At 39.7% G+C, this 20565-nt stretch overlaps 1 protein-coding gene and 1 pseudogene across 3 annotated transcripts; both read right to left on the bottom strand.

Moving 5' to 3' along the window:
- Positions 1-820: 820 nt before the first annotated feature.
- Positions 821-6352, bottom strand: LOC149115756 (uncharacterized; annotated as a pseudogene). Its single transcript, XR_016206120.1, has 4 exons — positions 5944-6352; positions 4639-5310; positions 3719-4270; positions 821-2052 (listed from the first exon to the last, which is right to left on the bottom strand). The product of XR_016206120.1 is annotated as an uncharacterized LOC149115756 (transcript).
- Positions 6353-12423: 6071 nt separating this feature from the next.
- Positions 12424-20343, bottom strand: LOC110058615 (tenascin-R-like). 2 transcript variants are annotated; one of them, XM_089285140.1, is made up of 5 exons: positions 19964-20343; positions 18684-19346; positions 17703-18260; positions 14386-14749; positions 12424-13449 (listed from the first exon to the last, which is right to left on the bottom strand). In XM_089285140.1, the coding sequence occupies exons 1-5, from the start codon at positions 20160-20162 to the stop codon at positions 13260-13262; spliced, it is 1974 nt and encodes a 657-aa protein (XP_089141266.1). In that variant the 5' UTR covers positions 20163-20343; the 3' UTR covers positions 12424-13259. The 2 variants fall into 2 exon arrangements, with proteins under 2 accessions (XP_089141266.1, XP_089141265.1); XM_089285139.1 differs by lacking the exon at positions 12424-13449 and having other exon boundaries at positions 13519-14749; positions 19964-20341.
- Between the last annotated feature and the right edge of the window lie 222 nt (positions 20344-20565).

Raw genomic sequence — 20565 nt, 5'->3', positions numbered from 1 at the left:
GTTAATTCCGACGACTCTAACAGGGCAAGTAATCCTGCACGCTCTCAGTGGGATTTTGAGCACTCTGTATTTTATCTCCCTCAATCTAAACAAATTTCGCTTCTTATTTTGAGGGAGCTCAGTCTGTAAACATTGCTGAATTGTCCTTGAAAATCCTGGAGTAAAAGGTTTGAAGTGTTTGAACCATATATACATGTTGGACGGTAGATTTTAGCCATGTAGCTAATGTAAAGAACTCTGGACAGCACAGGCTTCTTATCGAGGGCATAAGCGATATCATTGTACCCTATTGTCTTCATGCTAAGACTCTTCCTAATAATTCACCTTGGTTTGTTGACAAGCGTTTGCAGTTCACCCTGAAGCGTAAAAATTAACCAAACGTCGCCAGCTTTCTCGATTGCGGCAAGAAGAAAGAAACTAATAATGAATTTAAGATTTGCGGACGACGAAGACAATTACGAGTAAACATACTGGACGGGGAGGTTTGGGACTAGTTGCTGTACGCCAGTTCAATTTATGTGGCGTTAAGTATGTATAATATTTTCCCTTCCTTTGATCTTCATTTTCCATTTAGGTCACAATTTTAGGCTAGATTAACTTATTTTAGGAGGCTTGCATTTTATTTTGATAACAAGAAACTACAGTTTGGCTTCTAAATTTTGTTCCCGTTCTTTTGTTCCAGCCACCTCCTCCTTGCCATCACATAACCTGGGATGAAGCGGTCTTACTTCCTCCCCACGGTCACCACCCTGTCCACCTCCCCCCTCCCTCCCCTTGCGCCCTTGCCACACACCGCCGGGAAGAGAAAAGAAAGGCCTGATTAAACACCAGCTATCACCTTAGCAAATTTATTAACAACGTGTAATATATACCAGAAAATCATCTTCTTTTCAAGAAAAGGTTCAAAAACTTTAAGTCACTATTGCAAACTCGTGGTTTCTGGCTCATTTTTTTGCAAGAAAATTTACAAGAACTCCGACCGTTTCCTTAATAATTAAATCGAATAATTATTAAAATTCTTATAAGTAGTGTTTTTTTTAAACACATTTCAGAATGAAAACTACCGATAAAAAATGACGTTTCGATCTCCATGAGATAATTTTGAAGTTATAGAAAAAGCGAATGAAATATACATATAGAGTACAAATTAGGGCGTGAGAATGCTGTGATAAGCGACCGTGGCTAATACTAGCAAAACATTTTCTATAACAACTGCTGTAAAAATTACAGTTTCTGGCTTGGAATCAATTATTGTAAAGGAAACTATTTTTATCTTGATAGAAATTCCAATTCTAGAATTACATTTAAGTTAATGAAACAGCTACGAATCATTGTTTGTTATCGATCAATTACTGTTAGCTGTGGTAAGCGAAGATCAGATGTTGGCATTAACGTCACTAACAGGATTAAACCTGTTACTGGTATTATTTTTATGATGACGGCCTCAGTTTCATTTCAGTAAATTTGAGTGAAAGCCACCTCTGAAGTGGCTCCAACTGGCTCCTCGGTCATCACGTGTATCTCCCAGGTATTGTCCGTTTAGATTGGAGTAGTGGCAACTGTTGTGCCACCAGGCGCCTGTATGGATTACAGCGCAGTTGAAAACATACCTGTCATTATCTCTGTCTTTTGTAGTAAACGCCATGTTATTATGCCCTGCTAACGAATCTCCCGCTGTACCTTAATATGAACCCACTTCAAGTCGATACTGCACCTGGTAATCACCAATGTTGAACTTGCCATATTTGGCGTACACTTTAACTCCGTTCCAGTCCTCCAGCTCCACTCGTAGAGAGCTCGGTCTAGAGACCGTCAGTCGGTGGATCTTGTCGTTTCCTAACCAGAACTCCGCAGTCAGCTGACCAAATCCTGCTTTGTAGTCGTTCCATCCCCGATAGAAGTCTACCGAGCCATCTTGTCTTCTCTGAAAGACGGTCCAGCCTCCACCGTCAGCGCGCATGTCACAGTAGACAGTAAAGTGTCCTCTACCGTCTGGATTGACAGACTACAATCCACTTTGAGTATGGCCTGATTTTAGCAGATCAGAACAATCTGATAAAAAAGGAGAAACGTATGCTTTAAAAAAGAACTGGTTCATGCTTAGCGTGCGTATATCAGGTTTTATAATATAGATAGGATCTTACGCGCACTCTGATTGGACAAAAATCCATGTTTTATCAGAGTATAAAAGGTAGAAAAAACGTGTTTTATTGTTTTTCGCCACATTACCTCTATATCATAAAGCAAATGATGAAGCCTACGCCGTGTATTAAACTGTGATAAAACATTCTGGACGTTAGAGAACACTCAAGAAATGTGTAAAACAGTCACCTTCGACTCGTATTTTCTACATTTCCCTCGTGTTCTCAAATGCCCTTCGTGTTTTATCACAGTGTAATACACGGCTTAGGCTTCTCTATTTGTTAATTATAGAATTTCTAGTCAGTTATCTTGGCAGATGGTGACAGGAAGGAATTTTGGTCCGAGTTTCATAAGCTTTAATTTTTCCTAAGTTATAGTTTCATAGATTATAACCTATGTGTAATATCGAATCACTCCTATGGTGAAAAACACTGATGCTTTAAAAACAGCAGAAAAATTAAAATGAAGAATAACCAAAGCTTCTTTAACTGAAAATAATGATTCTGACAGTACTTTTTCACAGATCTTTTCTCAGGACTACATACCAGACAAGCTGTGCCAGACATGTCAAACGGGATATGCACTCTACCCTCGGACGTACAAGCTAAGTCATACCCCCTACCTCATATTCTGGGACGTTTTTAATAAAACAATTATTGCACTCGCGCTTGTTGGATACGAGATAACTATAGCCAACTCGGCGCTAGGCGCCTCGTTGACCATCTGCCATCTCATCCAACGCGCGCTCGTAGATCAATAAATTCAAATATTCCAACCTGGATGGTAACACAGAAGGGAAAATACCATATACTAGTGGAGTAAGTGGACCTTGAATACTTTAGATGTGAACGGGTCTAAATTCAACTTAGGTAGCTCCTTATGTAGTTATGGCAATGCATCTCATAAGAGCCGAAGTACACTTTGAAGTCGAGTTCAACCATCCTTACGAGCTCACTTCTGCACTAGTAAAACAATTTCAGCGAATTGAATGTCAATCAAATGCGTTTTTCTTCGGCATATCAGAACACAGCACAAGACTTGCCGTTCAACATGCCCATCATTTTCGTACTACTCGCTTGCTTTCAGACATCCGGCTTTCAAGAAAATAAAAACCAACATAGAAAATGTAAAACTCCAACTTCAATGAGTTTTTCAAAGATAATTATTAGACTTGCTTTCCGCGGGTTGAAAGATGAATGGAGTCATGTAAGTGCCTTTGCACTCCCTCGTGCATTCACTCGAAGTGAAGTTTACACTGCTGGAACAGTGTCGAGATATTCAGGCACACCCGTGCTGTTTGTTCCTTTAGCAACAACCTAAATCGACAGTTTGTAAGAGAAGCAAATCCAGGGCAGCCCATGAATGGCTCTCTCACTTGAAGTATACTTAGAAGTTACTTTGAGGTAACTTGCTATTGCAAAATACGAGTTAAATACGAAAAGGTAGCGCTAGCTGACTAGTTTTGTTTCTCTTGGTGAACAGAAGTACTATCGGACTTCTAGGAATGTACTTCTGGGAATCAACTCTCTTTATAATTGTGGTAATTTAATCATTCCACCGATACGATGTATCTTACCTGTACCTCTTGCCTTAACAACTTCAACGTCACTTATAGTCTCGGTGTCAAACACTCCTGCACTTGTAGCCACACAAATATAGTTCCCAGCATCCCCTACTCTCAAATCTCTTATGATAAGTGCATGGTTTGTCCTGTGACTCCTCCCCACGGGCAGTTCTGCTCCTTGTCTTTTCCAGCTGATGACTGGTCGTGGATCACCAGTAGCGTTGCAGTTTAACGTCAAAGTTTCGCTAGTAGCAGCAAACACCTTTCCAGGTGGCTTAACGGTAAACACAGGAAGGGAAACCACAACTAGTTGAGTTTTCCTTTCAACATTTCCTAAAAGGTTGACTGCTGAACAGAAGTATGTGTCAGAGTCACTTTTACGGACATCGGAAATTTGTAAGACACTGTTGTTATAGTGCGCCCTCCCTTGGGGCAACTGACCAGACGACTTCCTCCAGGTAACCACTGGTGTCGGGTATCCAGTCACGTGACAGGTTAGTAGAGTGACATTACTTCCTTCGGTGACGTACGAAGGTCCCGGATGAAGAGAAACACGGGGAAGAACTGAAATTAAGTAAACGTTATTATTTAAGTATTGAAACTTTATGAATTGGTGTTCCATCAGCGGTTGCTTCTAATAGAAACGCTCCAAGCTATAGTAGTAGGACTGCCAGTGCTACTGACACTCGTCAAATTATTGTTTACTTTTAAAATACCTTTTTTCGAATACCGTGCACATATAAAACCCTTCATTCACTCTGGAGCTGTTTGAGAATTGTCAACTATTGGTTTAAGTTTACACAAAGAAGAAATAGCAAGTTCATTCTCGATAACATAAAAACAAGGTGCTGCTTCTAAACTTGTAAACCCGCCCTAAAATAACTATTTTGAGTATTTTTTTTTTTTAGCATTTAATATTTCAAGAAACTCACCATTTACTGCTAATCGCACCACTTCCTGTGAATTCCCCAGGATGTTTGTTGCTGAACACTGATACACGCCTGAGTCATTTCTGGTCAACTTCTGCAACTCCAACTTTCTACCTAAAGCCGCTGACTGAGTTATTTTTGATTGATTGCCCAGTTTACTCCACGATACCGTAGGCTCAGGATTACCGCTGGCTGAACACTGAAACGAGGCTGTTCCACCTTCGTTCACTGTCAACGTCACAGGAGAAACAACAACAGCAGGAGATGATATCGATTCACCGGGTTCGCCTTTAGTTCCCGGCATGCCTGTGGGTCCCATGTTTCCTTTCTCGCCTTTGTTTCCAGTCTCTCCCTGTAGTCCTACAGGTCCCATAATGCCTTGCTTGCCACTCTTTCCTGGTGATCCCATAATACCTTGATCTCCCTTGTTTCCAGTCCTTCCATTCTGTCCTCTTCGTCCCCGGGCTCCTTTGTGTCCTCTTGGTCCAGGTAGACCGGGAGGTCCTAAGGGACCTGACGGGCACGTGACGCCCTTTGACTGACAGAGATGGACTCTCCCCTCTGATAAAAGTTTGTTGATTTTGAGCATCGTTTCTGCTGTGTGCTTAGCTTCTGTCGAGTTCCTAGTTGAGTCAAATTGGCGGTTGTGTCTTTGGAGTTTAAAGGATTGACCTTCTGGGAAGAAAGAAAAAACTTATTTAAATGAAAAGGACGAAAAGAATACTATATGCGACGCATTTATAATAATCTTAACTTTTTGTCAAAGGTAATGAGTTTTTAGTGTCCATGCTGCCATATTATCGCCGCAGGTGAGGAAAGAGTTCATTACTAGCTTCATGAAATGACTGAAACGGAAATACTTGACGTCTCCTCCCCAATCGAGGCTAAAAAGAGTAATTAGAGCATCACAACTTATCCTTTGCTCAGTTCTTAATGCAAAAACTGTCCGAAAATGATCCCATCGGTGTTGCCAAGTTTGATCAAACCGAAAAACCGAAGGGACTTGTTCTTTATCATCGTGTTCATCTTAGCTAAAGAAAAATTCGTTTGAATTATGAATGATTATTTTCATGAGAAATAGTCTGCGGTGGATTAAAGAAAACCTTGACCTGCTAACCTTCATATCAGACATTACGTCTACAGAGCACAAACGGACATGTAGAAACACGTTTATTTTCGACTTACTTTTAACTCACATACTCGACACATACGTTACACAGTATATGCAACTGGAACAAGCTTTGATTTTGATAATTGTATTTCATGATTGTAAAAACTTGTTAACTCTAGCTTGTATCAGACACTTACCAGGAGCATTCTTGATGATCTCCCTGTCTGCGTCGTTTGTCGGCGACTTGGCCTCCACGACGCTTTCAAGAGCGTTTATTCTTTTCTTTTGCTCGTGTAGCTCCAGCTCAACTCTTAAAAAGCCGGCGCAATGAAACACAATGGAGAGAATAGAAATAATAGAAGCAAAGGAAGGCATACTTTGCTTTTGAACAGCCATGATTTCGGCGATATCAATGCGTAATTCCACAACCTTAATGGAATACAAACTGCTTCAGCTGGTTACGTGATACTGGGATCACGAGTTTGGGTAACTTGCCAAATGGTCTGCTGTTGATGTGATGCGAAACAAAGTTGTGAACGGTGTGTTGTCAGCAATTTTAAAACAATGCATAGATAGGTCCGCAACGCATGCATGATTAAAATACTGGCCACACACGTGGAAAAGTAAAGCCCCGCAAGTAGAAACGAAAATGTAGCTAAATTTTGCAGGGAAATCGCTTTTTTCCGGATATATCTTAAACCATTTTAGGCCTAGGTCAAAGACTTTTAATTACTGGTAAAAGTAATTTAAATGTTATATGAGGGGGGCGTAAGGGTTTGCGGTGATGCGGTTTTGCGTTATTTTTGGTGCGGTTTTGCACAAATCTTTATTTTAACCTGCGGTACTGCGGTTTAATAAGACTAAGCGGTTAGCGGTTTTCATAAATTTTCGATCGCGGTAATCGGTAATCGGTAATCGGTAATCGGTAATCGGTAAAAAAGGGTCTGCAGCCGTCTGCGCTTTCCAGTTATTACTCGGGTCCTGACGCTTCCGTTTAGACCCGGTAATAAAGTTTTATTATTATTATTATTCCGATGACTTTTGATCTCTTGTTTACGTTTTGCAAGGGACCATTGTTGTGCAGGCAAGCTTTGCTGTTTGTAGTTTCTGCTTTTTCCAGTTAATAATTGATATGATTAACCACTTTATCCAATAATACGTCGACTTGTTGACTTTCCGGGCTGGGAATCTTTCGCTCGGATTTCCTACAGTATTTGCCGTGACCTCGTGCGATACAATGTCTGCTGAGCAAGAAGAAGTGGTTATGAGGATGGTCGGGAAGAGACGATGTTACTTCAAGGAGAGATTGGAAGCTCGGCGACGTTTCCTCTGAGAGCAAGAACTCGCTTCTGGAGAGTTATACGCTTCAACAATCGTTTGCTTTACCGAACACTTCATGGGGCTGACTACGTTGTCTTCGGGTCATTCAAAATTCTTCTTGGAAAATTTTAAATGAAATTTTTAAAAGGTTGATTCAGTCAAATTGGGACATAACATGGATGTTCCAAGCTCGTATTCGGGATGTTTGAGCTTCAAAACTAGCATCTTGACGAATTTTCACCAAACAATAAAGTCGCGGAAAGATTGCGTTGTGTAACATTCGAGTGGTTTCCAGTGCTGAAGTCGTAAACATCCATGTTTTTCAATTGGGTAACTCAGCAGTATTCGTGCCTGCGCGAGCGCACTTATATTAGTTCCACAGCAGCATAACGAAGTCAGTCTCACGGACGTGTGTCAATCATTACGGTATTATTGTATGGGTGCGATGATTATACGTTGATTAACATTAACGTACGCTTTCATCAAACTAAATAAGGCCGTATTTCTAATGAAATCGCGAACTATAAGTAATGATGACGGCACCGTAGCACATTTGTAACTACGGTTTCGGTATTTTGGTAAATTTCTATGCGTTATTGCGGTTTTTTTACCTTTTTTTTTACGCGGTTTTGCGGTTTTCGGACCCCCCTTACGCCCCCCTCTTATATTTCTTAGGACATAACTGACAGTGAAACTAAATTTACCACATAGTAAGATTTTTGAGTCATATTTGGTGCTTCTGACGGATCATGTGACACGTGGCGTGAAGTTAAGCGGAAATAACCAATATTTGACGAATTGATTTCGGTTTTTAGAAAGATCATCCAACAAAAACGAGCTAAACAGCGTTTTAGATGCAGGTCAATTGTTTCCATCTTCTCACGTTTGGAATGATCGTTCCAGGTTTCGCAGAAAAATTCATAGGGTTAAAGGTCATTTTTTTCAGAAAATTGGACTTTTGATCATTTATATTTCCTGGCAAAGAAGAAATCAAAGAGGACAATTAGCTGCAATTCCAAACGTCGGTAGCAATGTAGATAATTTAAATTTTCATGAAAGACGCTCATTTACTGATCAATACAAGTAAAATTCGCCACCAATTCGCCGATCTAAAAAATAAAAAAAAAAGATCACGTAACACTTCACGTGATCACATATATTCGAAATAATATTTAAGACAAAGAAAGACGCCGAGTTTTATAATCAGGGAAAATTTCAGGCTGGTTAAATAAGTATAACCAAAGATACAGCTGCACAGCTCCAGTTAATTACCTTTCACTTTTCTGACCCTGGCTTTAAACAGCTTGGGATTCTGTCAGTTAATCACAGACTTACATTGTTTGGCTTCTGTTTGTGAAAAGGTTTGATCAAACGTTGCGTCGATTTATTCTAAAAGATCTAAAAAGCCTGAACCCCCTCGAGAGAACAGCCAAGATGCAGAAAAAAAAAAAAGCCAAGCAAAAAAAGTATTGATTTAAGGGTGAATTTCGATACTATTAAAGCTCTAACATGGCGCCAAGGTTTAGGGAAATTAAAAAAAATATCTTTTTGGTTTTAGTGCCTCAATCTTTATTTGATTTCTAATAAAGTTTTGTTCCCCTAAACCTGGGAGCCACGTTAGAATTTTTATATTTCAAAATTGGCCTGTTGATATTTTGTGAATTCATTCAATTTTTCGACTCGGTTGTGTGATTCCTGTGGTATCGTCTTATCAACATATTTCTTCCAACATTAGTTTTTCACATACTTGTGCAATCAGTGACAAAGGAGAGGACATTTTTCCTCTTGGGGTGGTCGGTGTAGCCAAATTGGACTTGCAAAAATAAGCTACACTTCCCTGTTGAATGTCCTTTTACCTTGGTACCCTATGCCGCGTTTTTGGTCCATTATATGCTTCACATATAAACGGCGGTAATTTCAAATTGTTATTTGATTATGCGGTCTTAAGTAATTCCATAAAGAAACAAAGTATGTGTACTTTTATTTTACAGAAACGAAGAAAGTCGAGAAAAAATAGCAGTAGTAACAATTTTGGCGCTAAGACTCGAGCAATTTCAGAGGTAAATCTAACGCTGGACCTTCTGCCTGCCAACGTTGCACATATATAATACACGTGAGGATGTATCGACTAAAAAGCGCTCAAAGTTCTTAGAAAAGCAGCGTAACGGTGGAAAGCAACACCAGGTATTGTTGGACGAACTTTATTTTGTGATTGCTAGGTTATTTACCAGCAGAACGTATCAGTTCTAAATTCCATACAAACTCGTACATGCATTTTCAAAATGTCATTAATATACAAATATATCCTTGGGTTACTTCTCAAAGGAGAAGGGCTGTTAACGCACACCCTTTTACAGAGTGTTCAGTTCTAATCTGTGATCAAATATTGTGAATATCTTCTACGCAGTAAACAATTGCAAAATGTTGACTACGAGTAGTCTCTGTCTCGCTCAGTCCATCCTGCCCGGGCGTGGCACGAAAGAAGGGAAGTATTCCCGCGGGAAATCTTGGGGCAAGAAGCGCACGAAAGGAGCTAGGGACTACCGACAAAGTCCCCAGGATTTTGCCCGGTCATTTACTTCTTGAGGTTAATTTACGGTCTTGCTTGACGGACTAAGCGAAAGAGGGACTACTTGTAGTCTATGCAAAATGCCATTTAGTCAGTAAACATCTAAAACAATTCGTTTTGATCGGATTGGGATTGTTCAATTCAAGGGACACCTCTCCAGCTGATACATTGTACATCGCGTTTCATTACGTACTTCCTAGAGTTTGCTGCATGTATAAACTTGTTTCATTATCTTGAACATTGACGAAAAAATTCTAAGAAAGATGTTAACTTATGTGAAAGCATGGGAAAGAAGAAACGAAGGATAAAATATTGCAATATCCACAATTTTCGACCAGAGCAGCAATTTTGTTTTCCTGACATTCTGCCACAAAATCAAATTTGATCAGTAATCTGTAATCCACTTTGTTCCTTTTAATCGTGCACTTCCTTCTTAAAATACTTGTTAATATTTTCGCGGTATAAAATCTTACTTTTATCCCACGTTTTAAATGTATTTAATTAACATAATTTTACTTAGCCCAATAGTCTCAAAATAGCTCACCCGCCGCAAAATTTTTTTAATTCCTACAGCTTAATGTTCACCCTCTAACATTGAACAGTTGGATTAGCGATGATCCGCGGCCGGTTAAAGGAAAATATATGAAGCGATCTCTCAGCTGTCAGTTAAAATGACAGCCCATTTTTCAGCTCAGGAAATCTTGCAGATCTCAGAAAGAGTCAGTCTCAGCTGACAGTTAAAAAGTTGACCAATTCCCACTGACTCGAGCTATCAGTTTAGCCCACAGATACTCCTAAATAAATACTAATTAGTTTATTCGCTCGATCCATCCTGCACGACCAACAAAAAAAAGATCGAGTGGAAGAAAGAGAAACTATAATAGCTTGAACTTTAAATCTAACGAGTCCACAGATCATTGAAGCGAAAAATGATATTAAATTGGAGCGATTTTAACATAAGTGTAATTGGAGAGTATTTTAACATCAGGTAACCCAAGATCAGGAGTTGTTTGGCCCTCTCCCCCCCCCCCCCCCCCCCACCCTCATGGTCCATGGTCTTCCCCCTTTACCATCGCAAAGAGAGAAGAAACGCCTGATTGCAGAAAAGTTTCCTTCTAAATAAAGTTACGAAGAACGAGTAATATACAGCAGAAAAAGTATATTCTTTTTCAAAAAAAGGATCTCAATTTGGAGTCAATCTTGTAAAATCAACGATTGCAAAGGAAGCTTGTTATATTAAATTCCAAATACTAGTTTTATAAGAATTCGTAATAAACGTCACTTAAGTTAATGAAATAACTACTTATTATTGATTGTGAATGATCAATTATTTTAAGCCATGACCAGCGAAGATCAGATGTTGGTATTTACGTCACTAACAGGATTAAACGGGTTACTGTTATTCTTTCTACGATGACGGCTTCAGTTTCATTTCAGTGAATTTGAGTGAAAGACTTCTTCTGAAGTAGATCCACCTGGCTCCTCGGTTATCAGGTTTACCTCCCAGGTATTGTCCGTTTAGATTGGAGTAGTGGCAATGTTTGTACCACCAGGCGCCTGTATACTCTAAACCCGGGGTGGGGGGGGGGGGGGGCACTGCCATATATGCGCTATATAGGTATGTGCCGCTGTGAAGGGTATGGTTTTCAAGCGGTTTACTCTAGGCAGGAGCCATAATTGGGCACGGAGACCGTAAGTCTCGGGATCCGCGCGCACCTATGATATCAGACAATTTTTCTATTTTTAGAACAAATTGCGCCATCCTGACGTCATATATCCACGCGGATCCACGCACGTGTCAGGGGTTCTCGCGTGGATGTTGTCACGTTGCATGATCAAATGATAAGGTAAGGTAAATGATGAGAGTTGCGAGATTCTCTTGCAGATTTTTCATAGCGATGACAGTGAATAAGGCTAGGAATTAGATCCAGGGCTCTTATATGTAGTTTTATGCTCTGAACTGATGAAAAAGGTGAGTTTTTCAGGGTCGAAAACAAGACTTCAATTTCGCGCTGTGAATGAATAATATGTGCTCGCGTTAGTTGAACGCGTAAGCTTTTGCGTTTGTTCTGTAAAGAAAAGTTATGAAAGAAAATTCTTTACTTTGGTATCGAGTTAATTTGAGAGTTTCCCGAAACAATGCTTAATCATAACCAAACCCTGTTTTTGATAGTTTCTTATTGCTTCTGTTTGTTTGGCGAGTTTGCAAAAGTTTTTTAACGGAAAGTCTGACGCGTACATAAGTAGCTCATCTGCATAGTGCAGCGCGTGCACATTCAAGTCCGAGTCGGTGTTTTCAATTGTCAACAAATCTTGACAAAGATTTCTTTCGTTGTCTTTTGCGCTGAGATGTTGCAACAGTTTTCACCAACGCCAAAAGGCTACTAACATCATGCGTATTTCTTTAACATGGTAAAATTTTACACTACGAAAATAAAAAAGAAAATAAAATACACATAGAGTTTTCATAACTCAACCAACGAAATCGAAATCGTTTTTCGAGTTGATTAAAGAAAGCGTCATGGTAACTTTGCTGATTATTTCTGCTGTATATTCTCATATTTTCAGCTAAGCTTCTAATATGTTCTCAAACATTTATCAACCTTAAACATATTTAAAAACTAGAGATATTATATGAGTTCGATGTAAGTTTTCACACGAAAGTGGGGAAGCTAAGTCCAATTTGTCATGTTTTACTGACTGTACAAAACGCGCATCGGCGGGCGCTCTTTTTCATCGACAACAGACAATTTATTGGATTTTTACACAAACAAAACTGAGAAGCATCTACAGACATAAACTTTATTGTCACTTATTGGGCCTTGATAAAGCATCAAGCGTTGCTTACAATTCAGGCGAAACTCAAACTTGCAATTACTTCAGTTGTTTTACTTTTCGGTCGAGATAGACCTGGTGAAATCCTCGCAAGCGTGTGGCAAGAGGAGGGAAACTTTGAAGTCCTGAAACGGTGCTATATCCAAATATATCCAACTGGTTTTTTGCTGTGTTATGGAAAAGCTGTTAATCTTTAACATATGTGAAACTTAGAGTGGAGTAATGCAGAGCTCTTGTAAATGAAGCAGCGAAACACAACTTGGTCAGCGATATGAAGCGGGGTGATAACTAAATTCGGCACTGTCTTACTTCACTCAAACTGGAGCAGCTTACGACGAAAATACTGAAGCAAAATTCCAACAGACATGAACGTATTGATTTGTGGGCCAAAAACACCAAACATTTCGAGAATTTTGGACGCCATTTCCCCGCGCTATATCCGCAAAAATCCACGCAGCATGTACGCCCGTCTGCCGCACATGATGGCGCAATTTGTCCTAAAAATAGAAAAATTGTCCCATATCATAGGGACAGCCCCAATACTAGAAATAGCGCGCGCTTACGGTCTCCGTCCCAGATTATTGCTCCTGCTCTAAGATATCATTTCTCACAAAACTGACTGGTTGGTTGAAGATTTTATCTAGAGTAAGGAAACCAGGAATTGCCACTCAAAAATATAAAAAACTCAAATCGGCAAGTTTAAATTTACGCAAATCAGCCTCAACAGTGTCGATAGATGGGGGGATTTGGGGAGTTTACTCTACTATAGGTTGGCAAAATTCAGCTGAACTAGCTCTGGTATAGGCTAAGGGTTCCAGGGTCCCAGCGGCACATCCCCACCCAGCAATTCCCAAAGTACCCGACCACCCGGGACTCTACAGCACAGTTGTTACTGCTCCATCTGTCATTATCTCTGTCTTTTGTAGTAAACGCCATGTTGTTATGGTATGGTAACGAATCTCCCGCTGTACCTGAATATGTCTACCTCCCCCCCGCCTCCCCTTGCGCCCTTGCCACACACCGCCGGAAAGAGAAAAGAAAGGCCTGATTGAACACCAGCTCTCGCCATAGCAACTTTATTTGCAACGGGTAATATATACCTGAAAATCATCTCCTTTTCAAGAAAAGGTTCAAAAACCTTAAGGCAATCTTGCAAACTCGTGGTTTCTGGCTCATTTTTTGGAAGAAAAATTACAAGAACTCTGACCGTTTCCTTAATAATTAAATCGACTAATTATTAGAATTCTTTTATGTAGTTTTTTTGAAACACATCTCAGAATAAAAACTAGCGATAAAAAACGACATTTCGATCTTCCTGAGATCATTTTCAAGTTACAGAAAAAGCGAATGAAATATACATATATAATTACAAATTAGGGCGTGAGAATACTGTGATAAGCGACCATGGCTAATACTAGAAAAACATTTGCTATAACAACTGCTGTAAAAATTATAGTTTCTGGCTTAGAATCAATGATTGTAAAGGAAACTATTTTTATCTTTATAAGAATTCCAATTCAAGAATTCCTCTTAAGTTTATGAAACAACTACGAATCATTGTTTGTTATCGATCAATTACTGTTAGCTGTGGTAAGCGAAGATCAGATGTTGGTATTTACGTCACTAACAGGATTAAACCTGTTACCGGTATTATTTCTACGATGACGGCCTCAGTTTCATTTCAGTGAATTTAAGTGAAAGAGTACCTCTGAAGCGGCTCCACCTGGTTCCTCGGTAATCACGTTTATCTCCCAGGTATTGTCCGTTTAGATTGGAGCAGTGGCAACTGTTGTACCACCAGGCGCCTGTATAGCGTACAGCACAGTTGTTACTATCTCTGTCATTATGTCTGTCTTTTGTAGTAAACGCCATGTTATTATGATATGCTAACGAATCTCCTGCTGTACCTGAATAGGAACCCACTTCAAGTCGATACTGCGCCTGCTCATCACCAATGTTAAACTTGCCATATTTAGCGTACACTTTAACTCCGTTCCAGTCCTCCAGCTCCACTCGTAGAGAGCTCAGTCTAGAGGTCGTCAGTCGGTGGATCTTGTCGTTTCCTAACCAGAACTCAGCAGACAGCTGACCAAAGCCTGCTTTGTAGTCGTTCCATCCCTGATAGAAGTCTACCGAGCCATCTTGTCTTCTCTGAAAGACAGTCCAGCCTCCACCGTCAGTGCGCATGTCACAGTAGACAGTAAATTGTCCTCTGCCGTCTGGGTTGACAGAGTACAATCCACTTTGAGTATGGCCTGATTTTAGCAGATCAGAACAATCTGGCAAAAAAAAAGAGAAACTTATGCTTTAATTTCAACTTTTTAGTGTAGCCTAACTCCATATAAAAATTTCTAGTCAGCTATCTTGGCAAATAGTGATAAGAAGGAATTTTAGTCGAAGTTTGATAGGAGCTTACCTACGCGTAATATCGAATCACTCTTTTGGTGAAAACCCCTGATGATTTTTGAAACAGCAGAAAAATTACAATAAGGAATAACTAAAGCTTCCCAAGTGAAAATAATGATTCTGATAATGATTTTTCTCAAAGATCTTTTCTCCGAACTGCATGCCAGACAGGCTGTCCCAGATATGTCAAACGGTATATGCGCGTAATACGCGGAAATATATATCACCTGGGATTGTAGCACAGGAGGGAAAATACCATATACTAGTAGAGTGAGTAGACCTTAAGTACTTTAGATGTGAATGGGTCTGATTTCAACTTAGGTAGCCCATTCTGTAGTTGTGGCAACGCATCTCAAAAGAGCCGAAGTACACTTTCAAGTCGAGTTCAACCATTCTTACCAGCTTACTTATGCACTATCAAAGCAATTTCAGCGAATTGAATGTCAATCAACTGCGTTGTTTTTCGGCATATCAGAACACCGCACAAGATTTGCCGTACGACACGCCCATCATTTTCGTACTACTCGCTTGATTTAAGAAGTCTAGCTTTCGAGAAAATAAAAGCGAACATGGAAAGCAAAAGTGGATTTTAGCAGATCAGTACAATCTGAAAAAGAAAATGGCGTCTTTTTAAATTCAGTTTCAGGTAACTTTGAAGCTCATCCCTGCGTTCAGTTGGTTGGGGCGCAACGCGAAAAACAGCGCACTCTTTTTTAATTTTTTTTTGCGCGCTGTTTTTCGCGCTACGCCGCAACTAACTGAACGCCTGGAAGAGGCTAGGTAATTTTACCTATGAGAAACTTCCCATGAAAATTTAAATATTAATTTCATCTGGTATCAGAAGTAAAAGAGAAAAAACAGCGCTTACAAACACTACAAATGGACAACGTTTGGTCTGAGAAAACTTAACTGTATTAACTTGACGTTTGGTATGTTCGAACATACATCTTTAAAAATGACGGTGATAACTTTTACAAAAAAATTATAAATTTAAAAATAAACTGAGGCAATGGTGACAATCTAAAAAAAATAATAACAAAATTGATACTTATAAAGAAAAACCTTCTCACTGCCAAGGTTTTCATGAAGCGAGCGTTTTGAGTCATTGATCAATAGCGTTCCTTTAATTTTACACGCACGGCGGACTTTCCAGTAGTAGCGAGGATTTTTTATTTTTAAATTTATAAGTTTATTTAGACTATGCATTGTCTATTTGTATTGTTTGTAACCGCTGTTTGTTTTCTTTTCCCTCTGAAATTGAAATGGCCAAGGAACAAGAATATTTTATTTGGTATAAATTTTGAGTACATCCTGATTTTAGCAGATCAGAACAATCTGATAAAAAAAGTCAAACACATGCTTTAAATTTTCTTCTCAGTTTAACAAGCCACTCTATAAAAAAAGTTGCAGTCAAGTTTTCTTTACAGCTATCAATTGAAGCAAAGTATAGAATACTACCAGAACAGGAAAAAATCATATCTTAAACTAAGACACTGATGCACGTGATAAGAGTCAGAGACCTCATTAAGAAAGAAGACGCGCTTTTAAAAGAATAGCTCCTCTCTTGCGGTTCTCCTAATCCCCAGATGCTGTAGAATGGCGGACAACCTCGTTTTCAGAGCTTTTCATTTAGGAAAAAGCCCTGGGAATAAGGTTGATTGGCACACAGACCATTGTAGCTAAGATGCGTCTTCTTGAGCCTTCAACATGAATGGCTCGCGGTCTTTATTATTATAACATGCTCAATTGGTGGTTTAATGATTAACACAGTGCTGAATAAAGCGACTGTTTGCTTTATGGCAGACAATGCACCATATTAGAAAATCAACTTCTGTCTCGGATCGAACCGCTTTGCTTTTATCGCTAGCGCTAACACTTAAGTTTTAAATACATTTCGCCGATAAAAGTAAAAGATAAAACTTTAAGGTAAAAAGCTGTTAAAATTATGGGTCTAAACGTTTTCGATCTGTTTGATCATCATCAGAGGTGATAATCATAATAATCAAACAGATCGAAAACGTTTAGACTTACAATTTTGACAGCTTTTTACCTTAAAGTTTTGTGTTTTACTTAAGTTTTAGTTTCTAAAAAGTTTTTGTCAACTCGGCTTTACCTATTGATTTTTCTTTTTTGGTGGCTCATTCTTCAGAGAAAATCCCGAAAGATGCCGACTTCTGGTACACCATGCAAGCTTAAGGATCAGTACGCTCCTACGATAGATATCATTTGACTTGTGAACGGGTTAGAGAGAAACTAACAGGAATATTAGACTCAGTTATTTAAAGAAAACCTTTCTTGCAATATTAATTGTGCACACAACACCGTGCACCATCTAATAAAAGTAATGATGCATGATACTGGAGTGTTTATGTGGTGAATGTGCGCCTGCGACTAGCCTGAGGTTGGCAGTTTTACGAACATTCGGTCGTCGGACAAGCTTTTCAGCGCCCTTCTAAATGTAACTAAATGTTTGACTTCGGTTCAATTCAAACGAAAGCGTTGCCACGCGTTTTCGCCGACTGGAGATTTAGTCGTGAAAACTTGTGGTTATAAAGTAAATTGCAAATTCATTTCTGAATATTTCTTTGTCACAGTGTAAAAACGTTATTTGTTTGTCAGCGTTTTTGAGCACTGCGTTTCATATTAGTCCCAGAGCTACTTTAGACTGTCAGGTCCTTATTCTCTTTCATGACCTGACGCATATTGCCATCCAACAGAGGCTGTCTTTTCGTTTGCCGGTTTTGGATGCTTCTCATTTTTTTTCTCTTAACGCAATCTTAACTCTTTTTCCGCGAAAAATATACAGTTTTGCCATTCATAACTTACCAGTACCACCTTCTCTTGGTTCGTCCACTCGAACATCACTTAATGCCTCGATATCAAACACTCCTGCACTTGTTGCCACACAAATATAGATCCCAGCATCTTGTCTTCTCAAATCTCTTAAGATAAATGTTTCCCCTTTTCTCTGACTCCTCCCCACAGGCAGTATGGCTCCCTGTCTTTTCCAGCTGATGACGGGTGGTGGATCACCAGTAGCGCTGCAGTTTAACGTCAAAGTGTCGCCAGTACCAGCAAATACCTTTTCAGGTGGCTTAACGGTAAACATGGGAAGGGAAACCACAACTAGTTGAGTTTTCCTTTCAACATTTCCTAAAAGGTTGAGTGCTGAACAGAGATAAGTTTCAGAGTCACTTTTACGGACATCGAAAATTTGTAAGACACTGTTGTTATAGTATGCCCTCCACTGGGGTAGCTGACCAATCGACTTCCTCCAGGTCACCACTGGTGCCGGGTAACCGGTCACGTGACAGGTTGGTAGAGTGACATTACTTTCTTCGGTGACGTACGAAGGTCCCGGATGAAGAGAAACACGAGGAAGAACTGAAATTAAGTAAACGTTAGTTAAGTATTTAAACTTTATGAATTGACGTTCCATCCGCGGTTGCTCCCAATGGAATCAGGAAGTACTACAGGATGCAGCAGTAGTACTGCCAGTGGTCTGGGAGTTCTCGCGACATTAACAGAAAATTTAAATGTCTCTGTGCCACTGACACTCGTCAAATTATTGTTTACTTTTAGAATACCTTTTTTTAGAACACCGTAAGTATATAAAAACCTTCATTCAGTCTGGAGCTCTTTAATTTGAGAATTACCAACTATTCGTTTACGTTTACACTAGGAAGAAATAGCAAGTTTATTTCGCATAACAGAAAAACAAGGTGCTACTTCTAAACTTATGAACATGCCCTAAGATAGCTATTTTCAGTAATTTTTTTTTAGCATTTAATATTTCAAAAAACTCACCATTTACTGCTAATCGCACCACTTCCTGTGAATTCCCCAGGATGTTTGTTGCTAAACACTGATAAACGCCTGAGTCATTTCCGGTCACCTTCTGCAACTCCAACTTTCCACGTGAAACCGCTGATTCAGTTATTTTTGATTGGTTGTCCAGTTTACTCCACGATACCGTAGGCTCAGGATTACCGCTGGCTGAACACTTAAACGAGGCTGTTCCACCTTCGTTCACTGTCAACGTCACAGGAGAAACAACAACAGCAGGAGATGATATCGATTCACCGGGTTCGCCTTTAGTTCCCGGCATGCCTGCGGGCCCCATGTCTCCTTTGTTTCCAGTCTCTCCCTGTAGTCCTATAGGTCCCATAATGCCTTGCTTGCCACTCTTTCCTGGTGATCCCATAATACCTTGATCTCCTTTGTTTCCAATCCTTCCTTTCTGTCCTCTTCGTCCCCGGGATCCTTTGTGTCCTCTTGATCCAGTTGGACCGGGAGGGCCTGGGGGACCTGAAAAACACGTGACACCCTTTGACTGACAGAGATGCACTCTCCCCTCTGATAAAAGTTTGTTGATTTTGAGCATCGTTTCTGCTGTGTGTTCAGCTTCTGTCGAGTTCTCAGTTGAGTCAACGTGGCGGCTGTGTCTGAGGAGTTTAGAGGATTGATTTTCTGGGAAGAAAGAAAAAACTTATTTGAATGGAAAGGACGAAAATACTACTATTTGCAAAGCATTTATAACGATCTTAACTTTGTGTTAAAGGTAACGAGCTTTCAGTGTTCGTGCTGCCATTATCGCCGCCGGCGACCTTTAAGTTTTCATTACTAGCTTCAGGAAATGACTGAAGCGGAAATACTTGACGTCTCCTTCAATCGAGACTAAAAATGGTAATTGATACATTGGTAGATAATGTATCCCTTGCTCATTTCCTGGCGAAAAAATGACCAAAATGCCCCCATCGGTGTTGCCAAGTTTGAATGGAGTTGTTCCTTATCATTGTGTCCATTTTAACTGAAAAAAATTAATTTGTTCGAATCGCGAATGATTATTTTCATGCGCAATTGTCTGAGGTGGATTGAAGAAAACTTGACCTGCTAACCTTCAGTTCAGACATTGCGTCTGCACAGCACGAACAGACATGAAGGAACACGCTTATTTGTGATTTGGTTTACAACTCAAAGAATTTACACACTATATACAATTGAAACAATCTTTGATTCTGATAATTGTATTACTTGCAATTGATTGTAACAACTTGTAAACTCTAGCTTGTATCACAAAAACTTACCTAGAGCATTCTTGATGATCTCCCTGTCTGCGTCATTTAACGGCGACTTGGCCTCCGCAACGCTTTCAAGAGTGTTTATTCTTTTCTTTTGCTCGTGTAGTTCCAGCTCAACTCTTAAAAAGCCGGCGCAGTAAAACACAATGGAAAGAACAGAAATAATGGAAGCAAAGGAAGGCATACTTTGCCTTTGAACAGTCATGATCTCGGCGATATCAATCCGTAATTCCACAGCGTTAGTGGAATACAAACTGCTTCAGCTGGTTACGTGATACTGGGATCGCGAGTTTGGGTAACTTGCCAAAAGGTCTGCTAATGATGTCATGCGACTGAAACAAAGATAGGTCCGCAAGGCATACATGATTGGAATATAATCTTAGCCGCCTGCAGCATACAAACTGCTCGCTTACTCCTTCACCTAAGTTCTTGCACTGAGCTTGCAAACCCACCACGATATATTCCGATTACTAAAGAGTTGAATTTTTAGGACACTTAGATTATTTATCATCATTGAATTAATAGTCTTAGCGAGTTTGTGAAGCTGGAGTTTCGAGTGTTAACACTTCATCAGTGTAAAGTGACGAGAAAAGTTTGTATTTCTAGTT

This window comes from Orbicella faveolata, unplaced genomic scaffold, assembly GCF_042242905.1.
Source record: "Orbicella faveolata isolate gen_17 unplaced genomic scaffold, um_ofav_v1 contig_13, whole genome shotgun sequence".
In the NCBI taxonomy this organism is placed as follows: Eukaryota; Metazoa; Cnidaria; class Anthozoa; order Scleractinia; family Merulinidae; genus Orbicella; species Orbicella faveolata.
The sequence above is the reverse complement of the archived record's forward strand: the minus strand, read 5'-3'. Positions and strand labels throughout refer to the sequence as shown.

Coding starts and splice junctions, on each gene's coding strand:
- LOC110058615 (XM_089285139.1), bottom strand. CDS start 20,162: ATGACTGTTCAAAGGCAAAGTATGCCTTCCTTTGCTTCCATTATTTCT. Junction 18,261..18,683: donor GGTGCGATTAGCAGTAAATG/GTGAGTTTTTTG, acceptor ACTTAATTTCAG/TTCTTCCTCGTGTTTCTCTT. Junction 14,750..17,702: donor ACCAAGAGAAGGTGGTACTG/GTAAGTTATGAA, acceptor TTTTTTTGCCAG/ATTGTTCTGATCTGCTAAAA.